This window comes from Anomalospiza imberbis, chromosome 18 (genome assembly GCF_031753505.1).
Source record: "Anomalospiza imberbis isolate Cuckoo-Finch-1a 21T00152 chromosome 18, ASM3175350v1, whole genome shotgun sequence".
In the NCBI taxonomy this organism is placed as follows: Eukaryota; Metazoa; Chordata; class Aves; order Passeriformes; family Viduidae; genus Anomalospiza; species Anomalospiza imberbis.
In genome coordinates, this window is record NC_089698.1 from 10,550,085 (window position 1) to 10,563,954 (window position 13,870).

Genomic DNA, 13,870 nt, shown 5'->3' on the forward strand with positions numbered 1-13,870 from the left:
GCTTTTTGCCTACGTGCTGGAAGGCTAATCCTGCACGTGGATTCCTGGCCTTTCAAGTCCATCCACACCTCCCTGAGACTGGCACCATTTCACACCCACAGGTCCCCTTAAAACCTGGTTGGAAGCAGTGCTGCACCTCTGAACAGCAAGGCTGGGTTGAGCTGCAAAGGATGACCAACAACGTCACTGACACAAGAACCAAACAAACCAGCTGGTGTTATGGACCTGTTATGGACCTGCTCTTCTCTCAAAGCTCTCAACTACATGAGTTCATCATATGCAAACTCAATCCAAGCTGCACTTAGTCATGCTGCTTAATGATGAACAGGGAATGACATGAAAAACGTGTTAAAATTATCCTAAGTCTACAAATGAAAATTATAAATTTTGTATAACACTACAGGATCTCACCAGCATCTCAGTGACTTACAAAAACTCCAAAACCTCGCTGAGTTTCCACGGAAAAGCCACTGGGACAGGCTTCACCAGTTTGCTTTTTATTTTAATTTTTTAGGATGTTTATGTACACATTACACAGCCAGCATACCAGCAATGCTTCTGCAAACCAATACAGAGCACCAAGGCAGTATTTGTACAAGTAGGGACCGGATGCTGAGCAGACTGGGATTTGCTCTGGGAACATCCCAAGCCCCTCCGGAAGAAGCCGGCGGTCCCACAGCCGGGGCACAGGGAGCGGTCACACCGCGGCCGGGCGGTGCGAACCGGGATCAGCCGCACACGGTGCCGCAGCCAGGGGGCATGCGGCTCGTGCCGGGCCTCCATCGGGACGGGCCCGGTCGGCCCCCGCTCCGCCCGGCTTCCCCGGCGGCGGCCCCTTCCCGCGGGCCGGGCACGGCGCGCTGCGGGCGCCTCGGCGGGGCCCGCCCCGGCTGCCACGTCCCCGGGCGGCTTCGGGCGCCGGGCCGGGCCCCGCAGCCGGGCCGAGGGCGCGGCGGGGCGCGAGCGGGACGAGGCGCGGCCCCGGGCGCGGCCCCGCCGCTCTCCCGTGCCCCGGCGGACCCTGCGCGGCCCGTCTCACACTCACCTGCGTGTCGGCCGCCATCGCTCCACCGCGACCCCGGAACCGGTAGCGGCTTCCGGGGCGGGCCCGGCGCCACGGCGATGGGCGCTGCCCGCCCGTCCCGGGAGCCCCGGCCCCGCCGCGCGGGCAGTCGGAACGGGACCGGACCGGAGGCGGCCGCACTGCCCGGACGTGCTGCGGGCAAGCCCTGTGCTCGGCCCGGCCGGGGAGATCTGCGCCGCGGCCCCGAGAACAACTGTTCCCCTGCAGCACCCGGGGCCGGAGCACAACCGCTCCCCTGCCGCGCCCCGGCCCGAGAACCACCATTGCCCTGGAGCGCAGGGCCCCTCGGATTACGCCTTTCCCAAACCCCAGCTGATACGGAGACTACACCATCGATGCAGGCACACATGAAGGTGGAAAATAGCTTTTTATTTCTCCCATCGGGCCAACTCTGACAAAGGCAGAGGGTGGCTGCTGTTAGTCAAAGAGACCAAATCCCATGTCCTCGTCAGACTCCTCCGACTCCTCCTTCGCAGCCTCCTTCGCTGGAGCAGCGGCAGCGGCAGCAGCAGGTGCAGCTGCTTCAGCCACCACAGGCATAGCTGCCACAAAAGCTGAGGGGTCTGCCAGGAAGGCCTTCACCTGTAAAAGTGGGGGAAAAAACATAAACTCACAGGGAACAAAACATTTTGCAGGACCGAACCTTTGCAATGATAAAGGCAGTGCTTGCATTTTGCCAGAATCCAAACGGGTCCACTAATCAGTAGCAGATATGAAGAACCAAAGACATTTCAGCTAAGCTTTCAGCCCCAAAGAAGGAACACCAGATAAATCAGCTTTCTCCTGCCATATGTACATAACACAGGGAAGGAAGCAAGTGCCCCTTCCCCAGACACATCCCGCACACAGGTGTGTACCAGTCCTCTCAAACCAGGGGACATGCTGTGAATGTGCCTGGCTGCACTTCTAACACCCCTCTCTGCAGAGCTCAGAGCCAGCCATTACCTTTTCAGCCAGTGGGAAGGTGTAGTCAGTCTCCACAGCCACGGCCAGGACACGCTTGTACCCATTGATGATGGAGTGGGGCACGGATGCAATGGTTGGGTACCCAATTTGCAGACAGATGCTGGCAACGTTACGAACACCCTGCGAAGAGACAGACTTGTGTTTCTGTGGTCTGAGAAATAACCTAGAAATCACAGCAGAGGATGGCCAGATGACAACTTTTACACTGCCAACAGAAAGGAAAGCATGCAACACACACAGGTAACAGCTCCAATGAAATCAAGGCATCAGTATTTAAATGTCACTTACCTCTGCTCTCTGGTAACCAGTGACAGGACCTCAGAGAATGGCATAAGGCTGTGTCAGGGGAGTTTTAAGTGGAATAATAAGAAAAAGTTCTTCCCCCAGAAGGTGGTCAGGGACTGAACAAGCTCCCCATGGAATGGTCATGGCCCCAAGGCTGCCAGAGCTCAAGAAGCATTTGGACAATGCTCTCAGGCACAAGGTAGGATTGCTGGGGTGTCCTGTGCAGGGCCAGGAGTTGGACTTGATGATCCTTGTGGGGCCCTTCCAATTCAGGATATTCCATGATTTTAACTGGCCTCAAATGATTTCTGAAGCAGATTCAGATGAAGAATCCTACAGGAAGGTACTCCCTGACACACAGTTTCTCTAGGGAACCAGGGAGAGCTCCCAGAGGAGCGCATGGAAAATACCAGACAGGACACTTTGTTCTGGCAGTGCTGGCTCCCAGAGCAGCAAGGCAGAACACGAGGGACAGGGCTGTGGCACTCACCTCCAGAAAGCGCTTGTGCAAGGTCTCCTCGGTGATGTCCAACACTTCAGGGTTGTAAATGCTGCCATTATCAAAGACCTGCTGGATCACCAACCCGAAGGAGAACGGGGAGATGTTCAGCATGTTGAGCAAGGTGGCTTCACTGGCACCCACTTTGTCTCCAGTCTTGATAAGCTGCACATCACTCTGAGGAGATCAGGGAAAAGGAGTGAGAAATTCCAGCGAGTCAAAGCAGTGGGACACAAAAACAGACAGTGGAACTGGAGGAGCAAGTAAGCACAACCAACATGCTCCACATTCAGCTCCACAAGCAGAGAAAGCCCCTGACTACATAAAGTCCAAGAGAAAGGCAGCACCTTTCGTGCATTACCTACAGGTAGTTCACCTGCACGTTCCTCTGACAGAGCCTACCCATGGAAATCTGATGGAGAACTTTAATCCCCCCACGCTGCACATTGAAGCCAAGATCCCTCCTCCAGATCCCAAACTGCAATAATCACACTGTTCATACAGTATCTTGGCACTAATGAGAGCTTTGGCCTTCACAGCTCCCTCAGCTGCCACACAATCAAGGCCTTCCAGTCAAGGAACAGCTCAAACAACTGCAGCTCACTGACCAGAATTTCAATGGTTCCTCTGGAAATCTTTGTGGTGATGCCCAAGGCCTGGAAAAAGGAGGTCTTCTCAGGTCCGAGACCTGTGTTCTGGGCTGGCACAGTCACATCACAAGGAGCGATAGCACCGGCACGGGCAGCAGCTGGCACCTGAGAGGGGAGAGACGAGAAGCTGCAAGAATGCTCTCACCTCAGATCCTGTGGGATCACCTCCTCCCTGACGTGCTCCTCCATGAGGGACAGCACCCAGGCACACACAAGTGAGGCACCTGAACTTAAGCAGTTTGGCTAAGACTGCAAGGGCCAATTCCCAACCCTTGATGATTTCCTGTCCCCCGTGAAGATTCAGTTTTATTTTGTATTCCATCTCAGCATAAACATGCAATGAGAGATGATCTCCCTTACCTTGTTAGCCAGCAGCATGTCCCGAATCTCAGTCAGATCCTCCTTAGTGAAGACAAAGCCCACATTCCCACGGATGTGAGGCAGCAGCCTGAAGAAAAGATGACAGCCTTCAGTTTTACTCCTTAGACAACCTCCCATCCTCCAAGGCAGAGGACCCAGAAGTACCCTCAGGCAGCATTACCCACTTTTCTAGAGCAGGGTTATTCTCCAGATGACCACGAATAGCTTTGCGCATCATCGTATTCTTCCCCATCAGCACAACAGCTTTTCCACGCAGGGACATACGGATCTGCTGCATCTGCTTGGATCCCACGTTGTCTGCTCCCACAATGAAACATTTTGGGTAATCATCCAGGAGTTGCTATAGCAAAACACACACTGTAACTATACAAAGAAATTCAGAGTAGTGCACAAGAGCGACATTAAAACCGCAACACATTAAAACTTAAAAAAAAAGCCTATCAGAAGTTTGAGAATGATGAGCTCCAAATGAGGCTGGATGTGCCACAGGCTGCATCTTTCACTCAGCCATCGAGTCACATCCCTGAACAAGTCTGCAAGCACCACGGCAAATTCTCAGGAGGCCTGATCTGGACTATCTCAGATCGCTTCCTGGTGCTAGAAGCTCGTCCAGACACCCCATAGCACTCACCTATCTCTCTTAAAAGCCCCCACAGCCCGGCCCGCCCGGTTCCCGCTGTCCCTAGCCTGCCCCGGCAGCGCCCCACGAGGGCTCCGAGTCGACACTCACGATGATTTTCATAAAATAGTTGGACTTCCACGTAGCCCTGTCTTCCCTGGGCATCTCGGCGGTGCTCCAAGGATCGCCCGGTGGGTTTAAAGACGAGCTAGGACCTGCCAGGAGAAGAGCGGCTCAGGTGGGTCCCCACCCTTCCCTTCCCTCCGCCCTGGGGCCCAGCGCTCCCAACCCCACAGCCTAGCCTCAGCCCAGGATCCCGCTCCCGGTCGCGGTCCGCTCCCCTCGGCGCGGCCGCCCAGCCCCAGCCCCAGCCCCAGCCCCAGCCCCAGCCCCAGCCCCAGCCCCAGCCCCGCCCGGGCCCTGGAGCCGCCGCACCGCGCCCGCACCTCCACGAGGGCTCCGGGAAAGAAGGGCCGCAGGGCGGGCCCGTCCCCTTTTATACCGCGGCTCATGACCAATCGCAGAGCGCCGCGGCGCTGCCTGCCCTCAGCCCATTGGCTGCGCTCCGCGTCAATCACCCGCCTCTCTGTGGGCAGCGCGCGACGCCAGCGGAAGGCGCGAGCGGCGCAGCAGAGCGGGCGGGCGGGCGCGCGCCGCCGCCCCCTGGCGGCCGGAGGAGCGCACTGCCCCCCCCCACCCTCAGCCCTGAGGGGCCCGCCCGGGCTCCGGTCCCTCACAAGCTCGGGGGCGGAAAACAACCGCGACACAGGCGTGACTATAATGGTAAAGATTTTATTGGCGTAACTGCAAGAATTTTAAATGGAGATTAAAAAAAAAAAAAAATAGCGGAGTTAGAAGCTTACAAGGCAGGAAAGAATCAAATAACTGTCGACCCTGCGGAGTTTTCCTCCAGCTCAGCCCGGACACGCTGTGAAAGGCCGGCCCAGGGGTAGCGCCAGGCCCGGGGGCGCACACACACCCTCCCGGAGCACCCCTACACCCCAACAGCGGCTGTGCTACCCTAAAACCGCATCTGCACTGAACGAACAGGCATTCTGGACACCCACAGCGGCCGCAGCCACCACCAGGCATTATTTGGCAGAGTAGCATCAGATGCTAATTATTTGGCATCCCAGCATATCAGACACCAGATGAAGGCAGAAGGTGAGTGTGACATCGTCTCGGTTAAGCACTAAGGCCAGAGGAGCCTCCTCTCAGCACCACTCACCCCACAGAGCACCCTGCACCCAGGTGTGCCACAAGTGTCACTGACAAAGCCTCAGCTAGCAGTGAGGTAGGTTAAAGATTCCCCAGACAGGGAAACTGAGGCACCGGATTACACAGTTTGCAGGTGTCACACAAAGGGGCAGTGCCAGAAACATCTCACCCCTCTCCAGCATCTGCGCGCAACAGCTGTGTGTCCCCTCAGCGGCACCAAGGAAGCTGACCGATCCAGCAAGATAAACACAGGCAGCTTAGGAACATCCATTTTAAGTCAAATGGACTTAAAAAGGCAAATGCACAAGGACTCTTGACTCAAGAATTTCCCACAGCTGTGCTCAGCCCAGCTGACACAGCTCCAGCGCTCCCACAGCTCCCTCTGGCCTCACACCCACACACTGAGGTTTGTTTGTTGGGGGAAATCCGTGGGACAGTTTCAGTGACCTGAGCAGGGCAGCGCAGCACTGTGATGAGGTTACATGGGAGAGTGACCCATGGGTTTCAGGGCTGGTTTCTGACACAGCCACCCCTGGACCCCTATAATGCATCTACCAAGCTGCAAACACAACTGGATGCCAATGGTGACAGAGCTGCAGCTCCCTGCAGCTGTAATTCCAAACCCCGCTCCCAGGGCTGGTACCACAGAACACCACTGGGAATTTCAGCGCAGTACTTCCCTCTCCACAGCACCCTCCAGTCAGAGACCTAAAAGTGCTTTACCAAACATGAACTAGGTCTCACAATAACCTCACAAATCCAGCCTGAACTGACCCCATTTTACAGATGGGGAAACTGAGGCACGGTAAGGTTTAGTGACTGGCCCAAAGCTGCACAGCTAGTCAGGAACAGACTCTGTCTCCCAGTTTCTTCTCGTCAGTCACAAGACCTTTCTTCCACAGAAGGAAAGGAGCCCCTTCCCCAGTTAACCCTGTTCTGGTTTCAGGCAGCTGAAGAAGAGAAACCAAGGTAAAAAATCTGAACTCCTTCCCCCCTAGCATCATATTAAGACTCACTTTTAACATCCTGGAAGCTGGGCTTTGGGAGAACGGCAGGTGATTCAAATACAGCAGTTTATAGGTTACAAAAAAAACCAAAATTATACCTTTAGGTGACCCAGAGGAGGAAAAAAAAACCCCAAAACTCAAATCTATTCACAGTTCACCTGCCTGTGCTAGGGAAAAAAATACAAGTCATGTTCCCTTGCCCATAGATTCCAGCCCCTCCCAACCCGCAACAAAAAGGAAATATTGAATGTTAGTTAGGCTTAATAAAGCATTGAGATTATAGATGCAGTAAGCCAGCACAACTGGCACACTGCCTAGAACAGCACAGCTTGATATAAAAGTTGCTTTCTTAAAATCACTTCAAAACCAATTTCTGTATAAGAGGATTAAAAGTAAATTAGATATGAATTCAAAATCAGTGTAGAAATCTACAGTTCTTATCAAAGATAGGATACAGTATTCACTTTGATAGTAAAACTCCAAGTGTGTCATGCACACCTGACCCCCAGGACTCGTTATACCAGTAACAGTCAATATAAAAGGTTATTGCTGTAGCATCTCTCAGTAGAACATGTTTAACAAGAGCACAGAAAAGGGAAACACCAAGGGGCTGATAGGTCTCATTAGCAAACAGGAAGAAGAAAGGATATACATTTAGGATTTTTTTTTTCCTGGCTTCTTAAACCCTTCCTTCTAGTCACTCTTGTGATAGATTCAGGCCCTGATAGATGGGAGAGTTCCAGGCCAGATAAGCACACACACGTCACACTCACTCATGACAGGGCTGGACGAAAAAGGCTGCTCTAACCTCTCTGCACCTGTGTTTAAAGAAGGGGTGATGCCTCTTCCTCTCCCAGGAGCAGTAGGTGAGGGGAGCAGATTCCCTGAGCTGGCCTGGGTGCCTATGGAGCTGCCTGGCACGGCATGTCCCCACAGGAGAGCACAACAGTGCTGAGGGATGGCTGGGGCTTACCCCACCTCCTGCTCCAGTATGCTGAGAAAAGGCATTGAGAAAGGGAGTAACAAACTAGGGGAAAAAAGAAAAACACCCCACACAGTAACATCTTGATTCCTCTTAATTAAAAAAAGAGTAAGTGGTATTATCTCCTTACAGTGTAATGGAACTGGAGAAACCCTTGCAGGGTCTTGGCTGCCTGTGCTGATGCTCTAGTCTCAGCAAGTCACACACACCATGTAACTCTGCGAGGAGAGCCAGGGTGGCACTAAAGTCACAGGGTGGCCTCACTGTGCAGGCAAAAGCCAGAGAATGAAGTGTCAAAGCAGAGGGTCGTGTTGTCTGCAAGTGTCACTATTTGCTCAGAGAGCTGACACAGGCTGAAATGTACTGGCAAAGCCTCCTGCTGCCAGGAGGGGGCTGGGAAAATCTCCCTGTTAGAGCCCTCGAGCTAAGCTCAGCTGTCAGTCACACACACAGACACACACACACACCATAATGAGGGATGTCAGCCTCTCTCTTCTGAGACACAGCAAGGGCGTTTCCAGTTTAATGGTCCATCTCATCTCTGGATCTACTGCCTCTCCATAACAGCACTTCCCACCCCCCACCCCCCTCCTCCCCTGCCTGGTAAGGTTCCTAAATCACAGTAATGTTCAGAGAGACAGAACTGCCAAGGGGGTGGCAGAAAGATGCTGGAGCGCCCATCTATAGTGCCTCTAACAGAAGAGCTTGAGGAAGCAGTTCTGGCAGTAGGGCTTGTCGTTCTGCTCTTTGAAGGTTCCTTTGTTGAGCTGCTTGAGGCAGAAGGCACAGACAAAGTGTTCTGGGTGGAATTTCTTGCCCATAGCAGTGATGCAGCGTCCTGTGATGGGCTTCTGGCAGCCGGAGCAGAGCGAGCCGCGGCGCTCGTGGTAATGCACCTCGCAGTAGGGCTGCCCGTCGTGCTCGAAGAAGCTGCCGTTGACGAACGGGGTGAAACATTCCTGCAGCAGGAGAAAGCAAAGGGGACAGGTTGTATGAGAAGCTGGGGTGGTGGGGAGGGGGCAGCTCTACAAGCATCCTCTGCTCTATGGCACAGCCCAGCTGTGCTGTGGGCAGGTGAACTGCTGCCTTTCAGCACTGTCCAGTTATCCTGAGCCAAACTGTCCATCATGAAGAGTTTCCAAAAAAAAAAAGACTGAGAAATGGACAGATACAGACACAAGCAAGAGAATTAATCAGCTCCTTCACCCAGCTGGCTTCACTTCGACAAAGAAAATACTATGGATGAGCTAGCAGATGTATCCAGCCAGGAAAAAGGAGAACATTCCTGCCCTGAGATGGGAAACACTGCAGCACCTTTCCCTGTTGGTTTTTTTGTTTTTTTTCCTCACTCCAGTTTCTCCACAAGAGCAAGCAGAAGAAAGGACCAACACAGACTTTCATGCAGCAGAATCCTGATGAGCATGGGACTGGTTCCAGCTGAGAAAAACAGGCACAATTAATCTTTATGAGTGACCGCTCCAGAATGGCTGGCATTAGGCAGGTACACTCTGCAAAAGATTGTCCAGCCTGAAATATTTCCACCAGTTACACATGGGTCACTGCTGGGAGAAACTGTTTGTTCTATAGTGCTAATGATGTTGAATAAATAGATAAGGGGAAGAGGATACACCAGCTATGTGCTAATAAATAAATGTCCAGAGCTGCTCCCCCTCACCCTCAGCATCAGGCAGCTGAGGACACTTCACTGCAGAACTTGCAACAGAAGCACCCACTATCCCCACCAGACTGGGGAGACTCCTCTCCTTGTAAAAGTGGGAAACTGAGGCAGCAGAGTAAGGGAGAGAGTTTAAGACATTGCCAGATTTACCAAATATATCAGCAGCAAGACCCAGAGGAGCCAGTTTCCTGAATCCTGGTTTTGCTGTCCTCTTCCCCAGGGAGGACACTGAGTATCACACACAGCTGACTCCCAGCGTGTGGACAAGAGTCCAGCAAACAGCATGCAGAGCCATGGGCAGCTAAACACTTGCAGTACCAGGAGCATGCAGTTTGCCTGCAGCGAGTCCAGGACTTTACCAATGCTGACAGTTACTTCAGTAGACGGTCTCTTCCTTCAGCCAGCAGAACAGCTGAAATGTTTGCTCTGCTTTTGCAGAAACAGGAAGAGAATCACATCTTGTGGCCTGGAAAAAATCTGTGCTGGCCTCACTAATTCAGGCCGAGGAGGGAGAAAGGAAAACAGAACTGCCTGACAGAGTCTGAATCTCTGCATGAGAAGGTACAGCCCCCCCAGCCCCGTCAGGCACAGCTTCTGCCTCACTCTGCACACCACTGCAGGAGCCACAGACAGTCCCAACAGGCCAGTGACTGTCTGCTCTGAGCATCACAACAGGAATCAGCAGCTTGTAGTTCTGGCTGCTTGATCTGGTTTCTGCCTTCTCTCCCGTTCTAGGAAACAGTGGCTGATTTGGCTCATCTCTTGGGGACGGTAAGAGTTAATATTTGCAATGCTCTCTGAAAGAGTGCCAAGCATTTAATCTGCAGTATTCCTGTTTATTATGCCTGTTGTATGGAGCCTGCCACTATTTCACTGACTTGCATGTTTGTCTGAACAAGGTCACTCTCATTAGTTTACATTTTCAGATGGAGCATGAGAGGAATATCCTCAAAATCTGACTGCTGAGGCAAGTGCTCAGAGAGAAGCTCAGCTTATAATTATTTGAAGGTCACAGAAAATATCTCTATCTGTGAGCTGCTGCAGAAGCCCATAGTTAAAGCTGGGAACAGAAAGAGCAAAGCAACTCCAAAGTTTAATATTAACAGACAAAGACCAAGAAAGCTGCTGGCATATTTTTATGTTGTGGGGCTGGCTGCCCTTCACTACCCCACAGACACCTTACCCCGATATGGGACCAGATGCCTCAGGGTGGAAACAAGAGGGGTCATACAGCAGCAGCAAAGGACCTTGGGTTTCTTACCCGACAGACAAAGCACTCGGGGTGCCACAGGGTGTTCAAGGCAGAGATGTAATTCTCTAGGATAGCCCGGGCACACCCTCCACACTTGGGAGCAAACATATCAAAGTAGTCCTTGCGGCAATAGGCTTTGCCATCCTTCTCGTGAAATCCTGCCAGAAGAGAGGAGAGGCAGAGGGATCAGCTCCCCATTTTCACCTGTGGCCACAAAACCTGTGCAGGGTAACCCATATGGGTAGGATCATCCTTCCTCCTGCTAACATACACAGCAGCTAGAGCTGTTTCTTGTTCTGTTCCCTTCCCATCCCAGCAAAGGCATGTTCTTCCTCCCCAGGGAGAAGCTGTTATTACTGGCACCACCCTTCCCCCATCAACAGCTCCCTTGGAACTCCACTAGTTCCCCTGTGATGCCTCAGGCTGTTCCCCAGAAGCAGCTCTGCCTCATGCCCTCATCTGCAGTTCAGAGGGGAGATTGCTTTCCCCTTGCATAAACCAGCAATACCTTCAGGTCCAAAGAAAGCTCCACACTGAGCACAGAAAAAGTGTTCAGGGTGCCATGTCCTGTCCAAAGCCGTCACCACTTTCTGTTCAGAAAAAAACACAAAGTGGAGGTCATGTAAATGACTTGTAGGTGAGTAAGGGGGGCTGGAGAGAGGAAAGAACACATTAATGTCGGTGCTGACAAGAGCAAGTCAAGCATTAAAATAGACTGTCCTTTAGAGAGCAGAGTCAATTTGCCCCTGCCTCTGGCTCGTTCAGACTTTCCCACTGCACACTTTTTTACCCTAAAAGGATCTTAGGCACTGCTTCCTCCCTTACACAGGGCCCCATCCAGTCCTAAGGACCAGCACTGGTGCCTGTTACCACAGGCTACCAACAACAAAAGCTGAGGAATCATTACCAGAATGATGGAGCAATGTGGGGTTCTGAAGGAACTTCAGCAAAGGTAAGAGCAACCAACTCCACTCACTAGTGAAAGAATTTGACTGTGCCCAATTGTTTCCCTTTCAAAGGAAGGACAAAACAACTACAGAAATCCATGAACAAAACCTTCCACCCAGGATACATGGGTGAAGTGGAATTTTCACACCTAGGCCTGCAGCAATTTGCCATCACCATGACTCCCCCAAGGAACTCACATCTAGGATGGGCCCGTTGCAGTAGTAGCAGCGAGGAGAGAAGAGGTTGTGATAGTCCTTCTCGCAGTAGGGCTGCCCATCCCGTTCAAAGAAGTTCCGAGACCCAATCTCCTCCTGGCAGTGGGTGCAGACGAAGTGCTCAGGGTGCCAGGTTTTCCCCATGGCTGTAACTACCTGTTGGGAAAAGAGATTTTGGAGAACAACTCTTATCTCCCCCTCCCCTAGACCACATGACAAGATCCCAGCTGGAGGTCAGCAAGAATGACAAGTTCTACTACTCAAGTGAGCCCTGGACTGGGGTAGCATGAAAACTGAATTACCTATCATCTCAGGAGAGGGCAGTCCCTCAGGGGCAGGGTAGAGGTCACTGGAGGAGCTTACAGCGTACCTAGCCAGTGGATAAATAGAGTACTTCAGTTTCTCCAGCATCTCCAGTCTCTCCAGCCTCACGAAACAGCCCTCCCCATTACTCCCAGCTGCAGCCCAAGGTTCAGCAATGAGGCAGCACCTTCAACTCACCTGCCCAGCAATAGGCTTCTTGCAGGCTCCACAGACACCTTTGGCAACTGTAGCTACACCCAGTTTATTCAGGTCAGACTGAAGACTTCCCAGCATGGTATCCAGCTGACTGCCAGGCTTGGAGGCTGTGGATGGAGGGGAGCTGCTCCCGGCTTTTCCCTGCGCCATGAACTGCAGGTAAGAGAAAACAAATACTGTAAGGTGAATGCTGCTATGCTTATCAGATAAATGCCCGCTGTTGCTGCCAATGACTCCCCTGGAGAGACAGGCAGGAGTCAGCTATGCTCTCTGAAGAAGCTGGTGAGAGCCAGGATCAAGTACACACAAGAGACATGCAGAGAACTGAGCTATGTAACAGCAGAGCTGTGAACTGAGAATTTGATTTTCTTTCACTGCACATACAGCAAAAGTCACCAGCACATCCCAGGCACTCAGTACAGTGCTCTCTAAGCCTCTGCCAAAAATCTCTCTTTACCTCATCAGTTCCTAGCCAGCTGACAAAGCAGACGCCATCCAGAGGGCCCCTTCTCCTTGGCCTCTCTCCATTCCTATGCTCTTGCTCTCAGTTGTCTCTCCTCTCCTCTCTGATAGAGATGCTCTTCTCTCCCTCATCTCACCTCCCTCTCAGCTAGAAAATCTTCTCCCTTTGCACCACCGTCTGCACATCTGTTTGCCACGTCTCCCTTACTCTCAGGTGGTTCTCACCCCATGACTGAGCTAAGCAACTGGAAGCAGGAAGGAAGTAACTCCCTCCCAGCTGGCTGCTGTTTACCTACAGAGAGGGCAGTGCATCCCCAGCAGAGAAGGCAGTGCATCCCCTAGGGCTGCTAGGTGTATTGTAGTTGAAAATGCAACAGTGGGGAGAAGGGGATTTGGATGCTTGTCTCAGAGGCCGTTTCTGAAACTCACACCACCAGAGCACACACGGCTTGGAAAGGCTTCCCAGAGGAGGGTAGAATGTTTTACTGAGGTTCGTAACTTATAAACAAAGCCTATGTTCTCCTTGGCCACCACAGCCCCCTTTGCAGACAACCCCCAACAAGGAAATAGAGATTATTTTAGCTGACTTGGCACTGCCATAGCTACTGTCAGCTTTTGGGACATGCAAAGAAGCTTGGTTTAGAGCACGTTTTCTTTTACTAAGGGAGTAAATGAAAACAGACAAAATCTATTCCTATGAACAGCCCACCAGCCTGCCGCCAACACAGCCAAAGGAGCAGGGACATGCTCCAAATGCTCCAAGCCTTGGCAGACCCTGCCCTTCTAGCCACAGGAGGAGCTCTATTCCCTGTCCTGTAGCTGCTTGTCCTTGCAGTTGACCAGTTTACTCAATGACAAATCCTGGTTTCTGCTCATTTGTATAAACATTCTTATGACATACATGAATTTAGCTGCTTTTACACACACATCCACACACTCCCCAGCCTTGCCTCACATGCAGTGTGACTCCCAATGGATCCTAACACACAGCTTTTCCCCTCCTCTCTCAACTTACCTCTCCTATTCCAGCAGCACAGAGCAGCCCTATCACACCCCAGCATCCTCATCCTAAAACAAACCCTTCACCACACAACACACATTTGCT

General features: G+C 52.3%; 3 protein-coding genes and 1 long non-coding RNA gene across 11 annotated transcripts in view; 1 reads left to right on the forward strand and 3 right to left on the reverse strand.

Annotated features, from left to right (window-relative positions):
• The window catches only part of GCN1 (GCN1 activator of EIF2AK4), a 38,304-nt gene extending 37,144 nt beyond the window's left edge, over positions 1-1,160 (reverse strand). Inside the window, exon 1 of one of the 3 annotated variants that reach the window (XM_068208953.1) lies at positions 1,046-1,094. In XM_068208953.1, coding sequence (XP_068065054.1) covers positions 1,046-1,063 — 18 coding nt within the window. In that variant the 5' untranslated portion in view covers positions 1,064-1,094. Of the gene's footprint in view, positions 1-1,045 lie in introns of all 3 variants that reach the window. The other 2 variants (XM_068208952.1, XM_068208951.1) reach the window with 2 other exon arrangements.
• A 272-nt stretch (positions 1,161-1,432) lies between these two features.
• RPLP0 (ribosomal protein lateral stalk subunit P0) lies at positions 1,433-5,046 on the reverse strand. The gene is made up of 8 exons (XM_068208961.1): positions 4,931-5,046; positions 4,596-4,699; positions 4,030-4,205; positions 3,845-3,932; positions 3,443-3,589; positions 2,826-3,011; positions 2,030-2,170; positions 1,433-1,666 (listed from the first exon to the last, which is right to left on the reverse strand). Exons 2-8 carry the CDS (start codon positions 4,647-4,649, stop codon positions 1,502-1,504), a joined length of 957 nt encoding a protein of 318 aa, XP_068065062.1. The 5' UTR covers positions 4,650-4,699; positions 4,931-5,046; the 3' UTR covers positions 1,433-1,501.
• A 184-nt stretch (positions 5,047-5,230) lies between these two features.
• The window catches only part of LOC137484831 (uncharacterized), a 35,231-nt gene continuing 26,591 nt past the window's right edge, over positions 5,231-13,870 (forward strand). Inside the window, exons 1-2 of the long non-coding RNA XR_011005059.1 lie at positions 5,231-5,267; positions 11,451-12,462. This is a non-coding gene — a long non-coding RNA (uncharacterized lncRNA). The remainder of the gene's footprint in view (positions 5,268-11,450; positions 12,463-13,870) is intronic.
• Positions 8,100-13,870, reverse strand: part of LOC137484828 (paxillin) — a 59,051-nt gene continuing 53,280 nt past the window's right edge. For all 6 annotated transcript variants that reach the window (XM_068208955.1, XM_068208956.1, XM_068208958.1 and 3 more), the window contains 5 exons: positions 12,286-12,456; positions 11,767-11,940; positions 11,130-11,211; positions 10,631-10,779; positions 8,100-8,650 (listed from right to left, as the gene is read on the reverse strand). In XM_068208955.1, the coding sequence (XP_068065056.1) occupies positions 8,384-8,650; positions 10,631-10,779; positions 11,130-11,211; positions 11,767-11,940; positions 12,286-12,456 (843 nt within the window). In that variant the 3' untranslated portion in view covers positions 8,100-8,383. The remainder of the gene's footprint in view (positions 8,651-10,630; positions 10,780-11,129; positions 11,212-11,766; positions 11,941-12,285; positions 12,457-13,870) is intronic.

Excerpts from the sequence above, each read along its gene's own strand:
- RPLP0 (XM_068208961.1), bottom strand. The coding sequence starts at position 4,649 with ATGCCCAGGGAAGACAGGGCTACGTGGAAGTCCAACTATTTTATGAAA. Across the intron at positions 3,590-3,844 it reads ACATGCTGCTGGCTAACAAG|GTGCCAGCTGCTGCCCGTGC; the intron begins GTAAGGGAGATC and ends CTCCCCTCTCAG. Across the intron at positions 2,171-2,825 it reads TGCACAAGCGCTTTCTGGAG|GGTGTTCGTAACGTTGCCAG; the intron begins GTGAGTGCCACA and ends GTCTCTTCGCAG.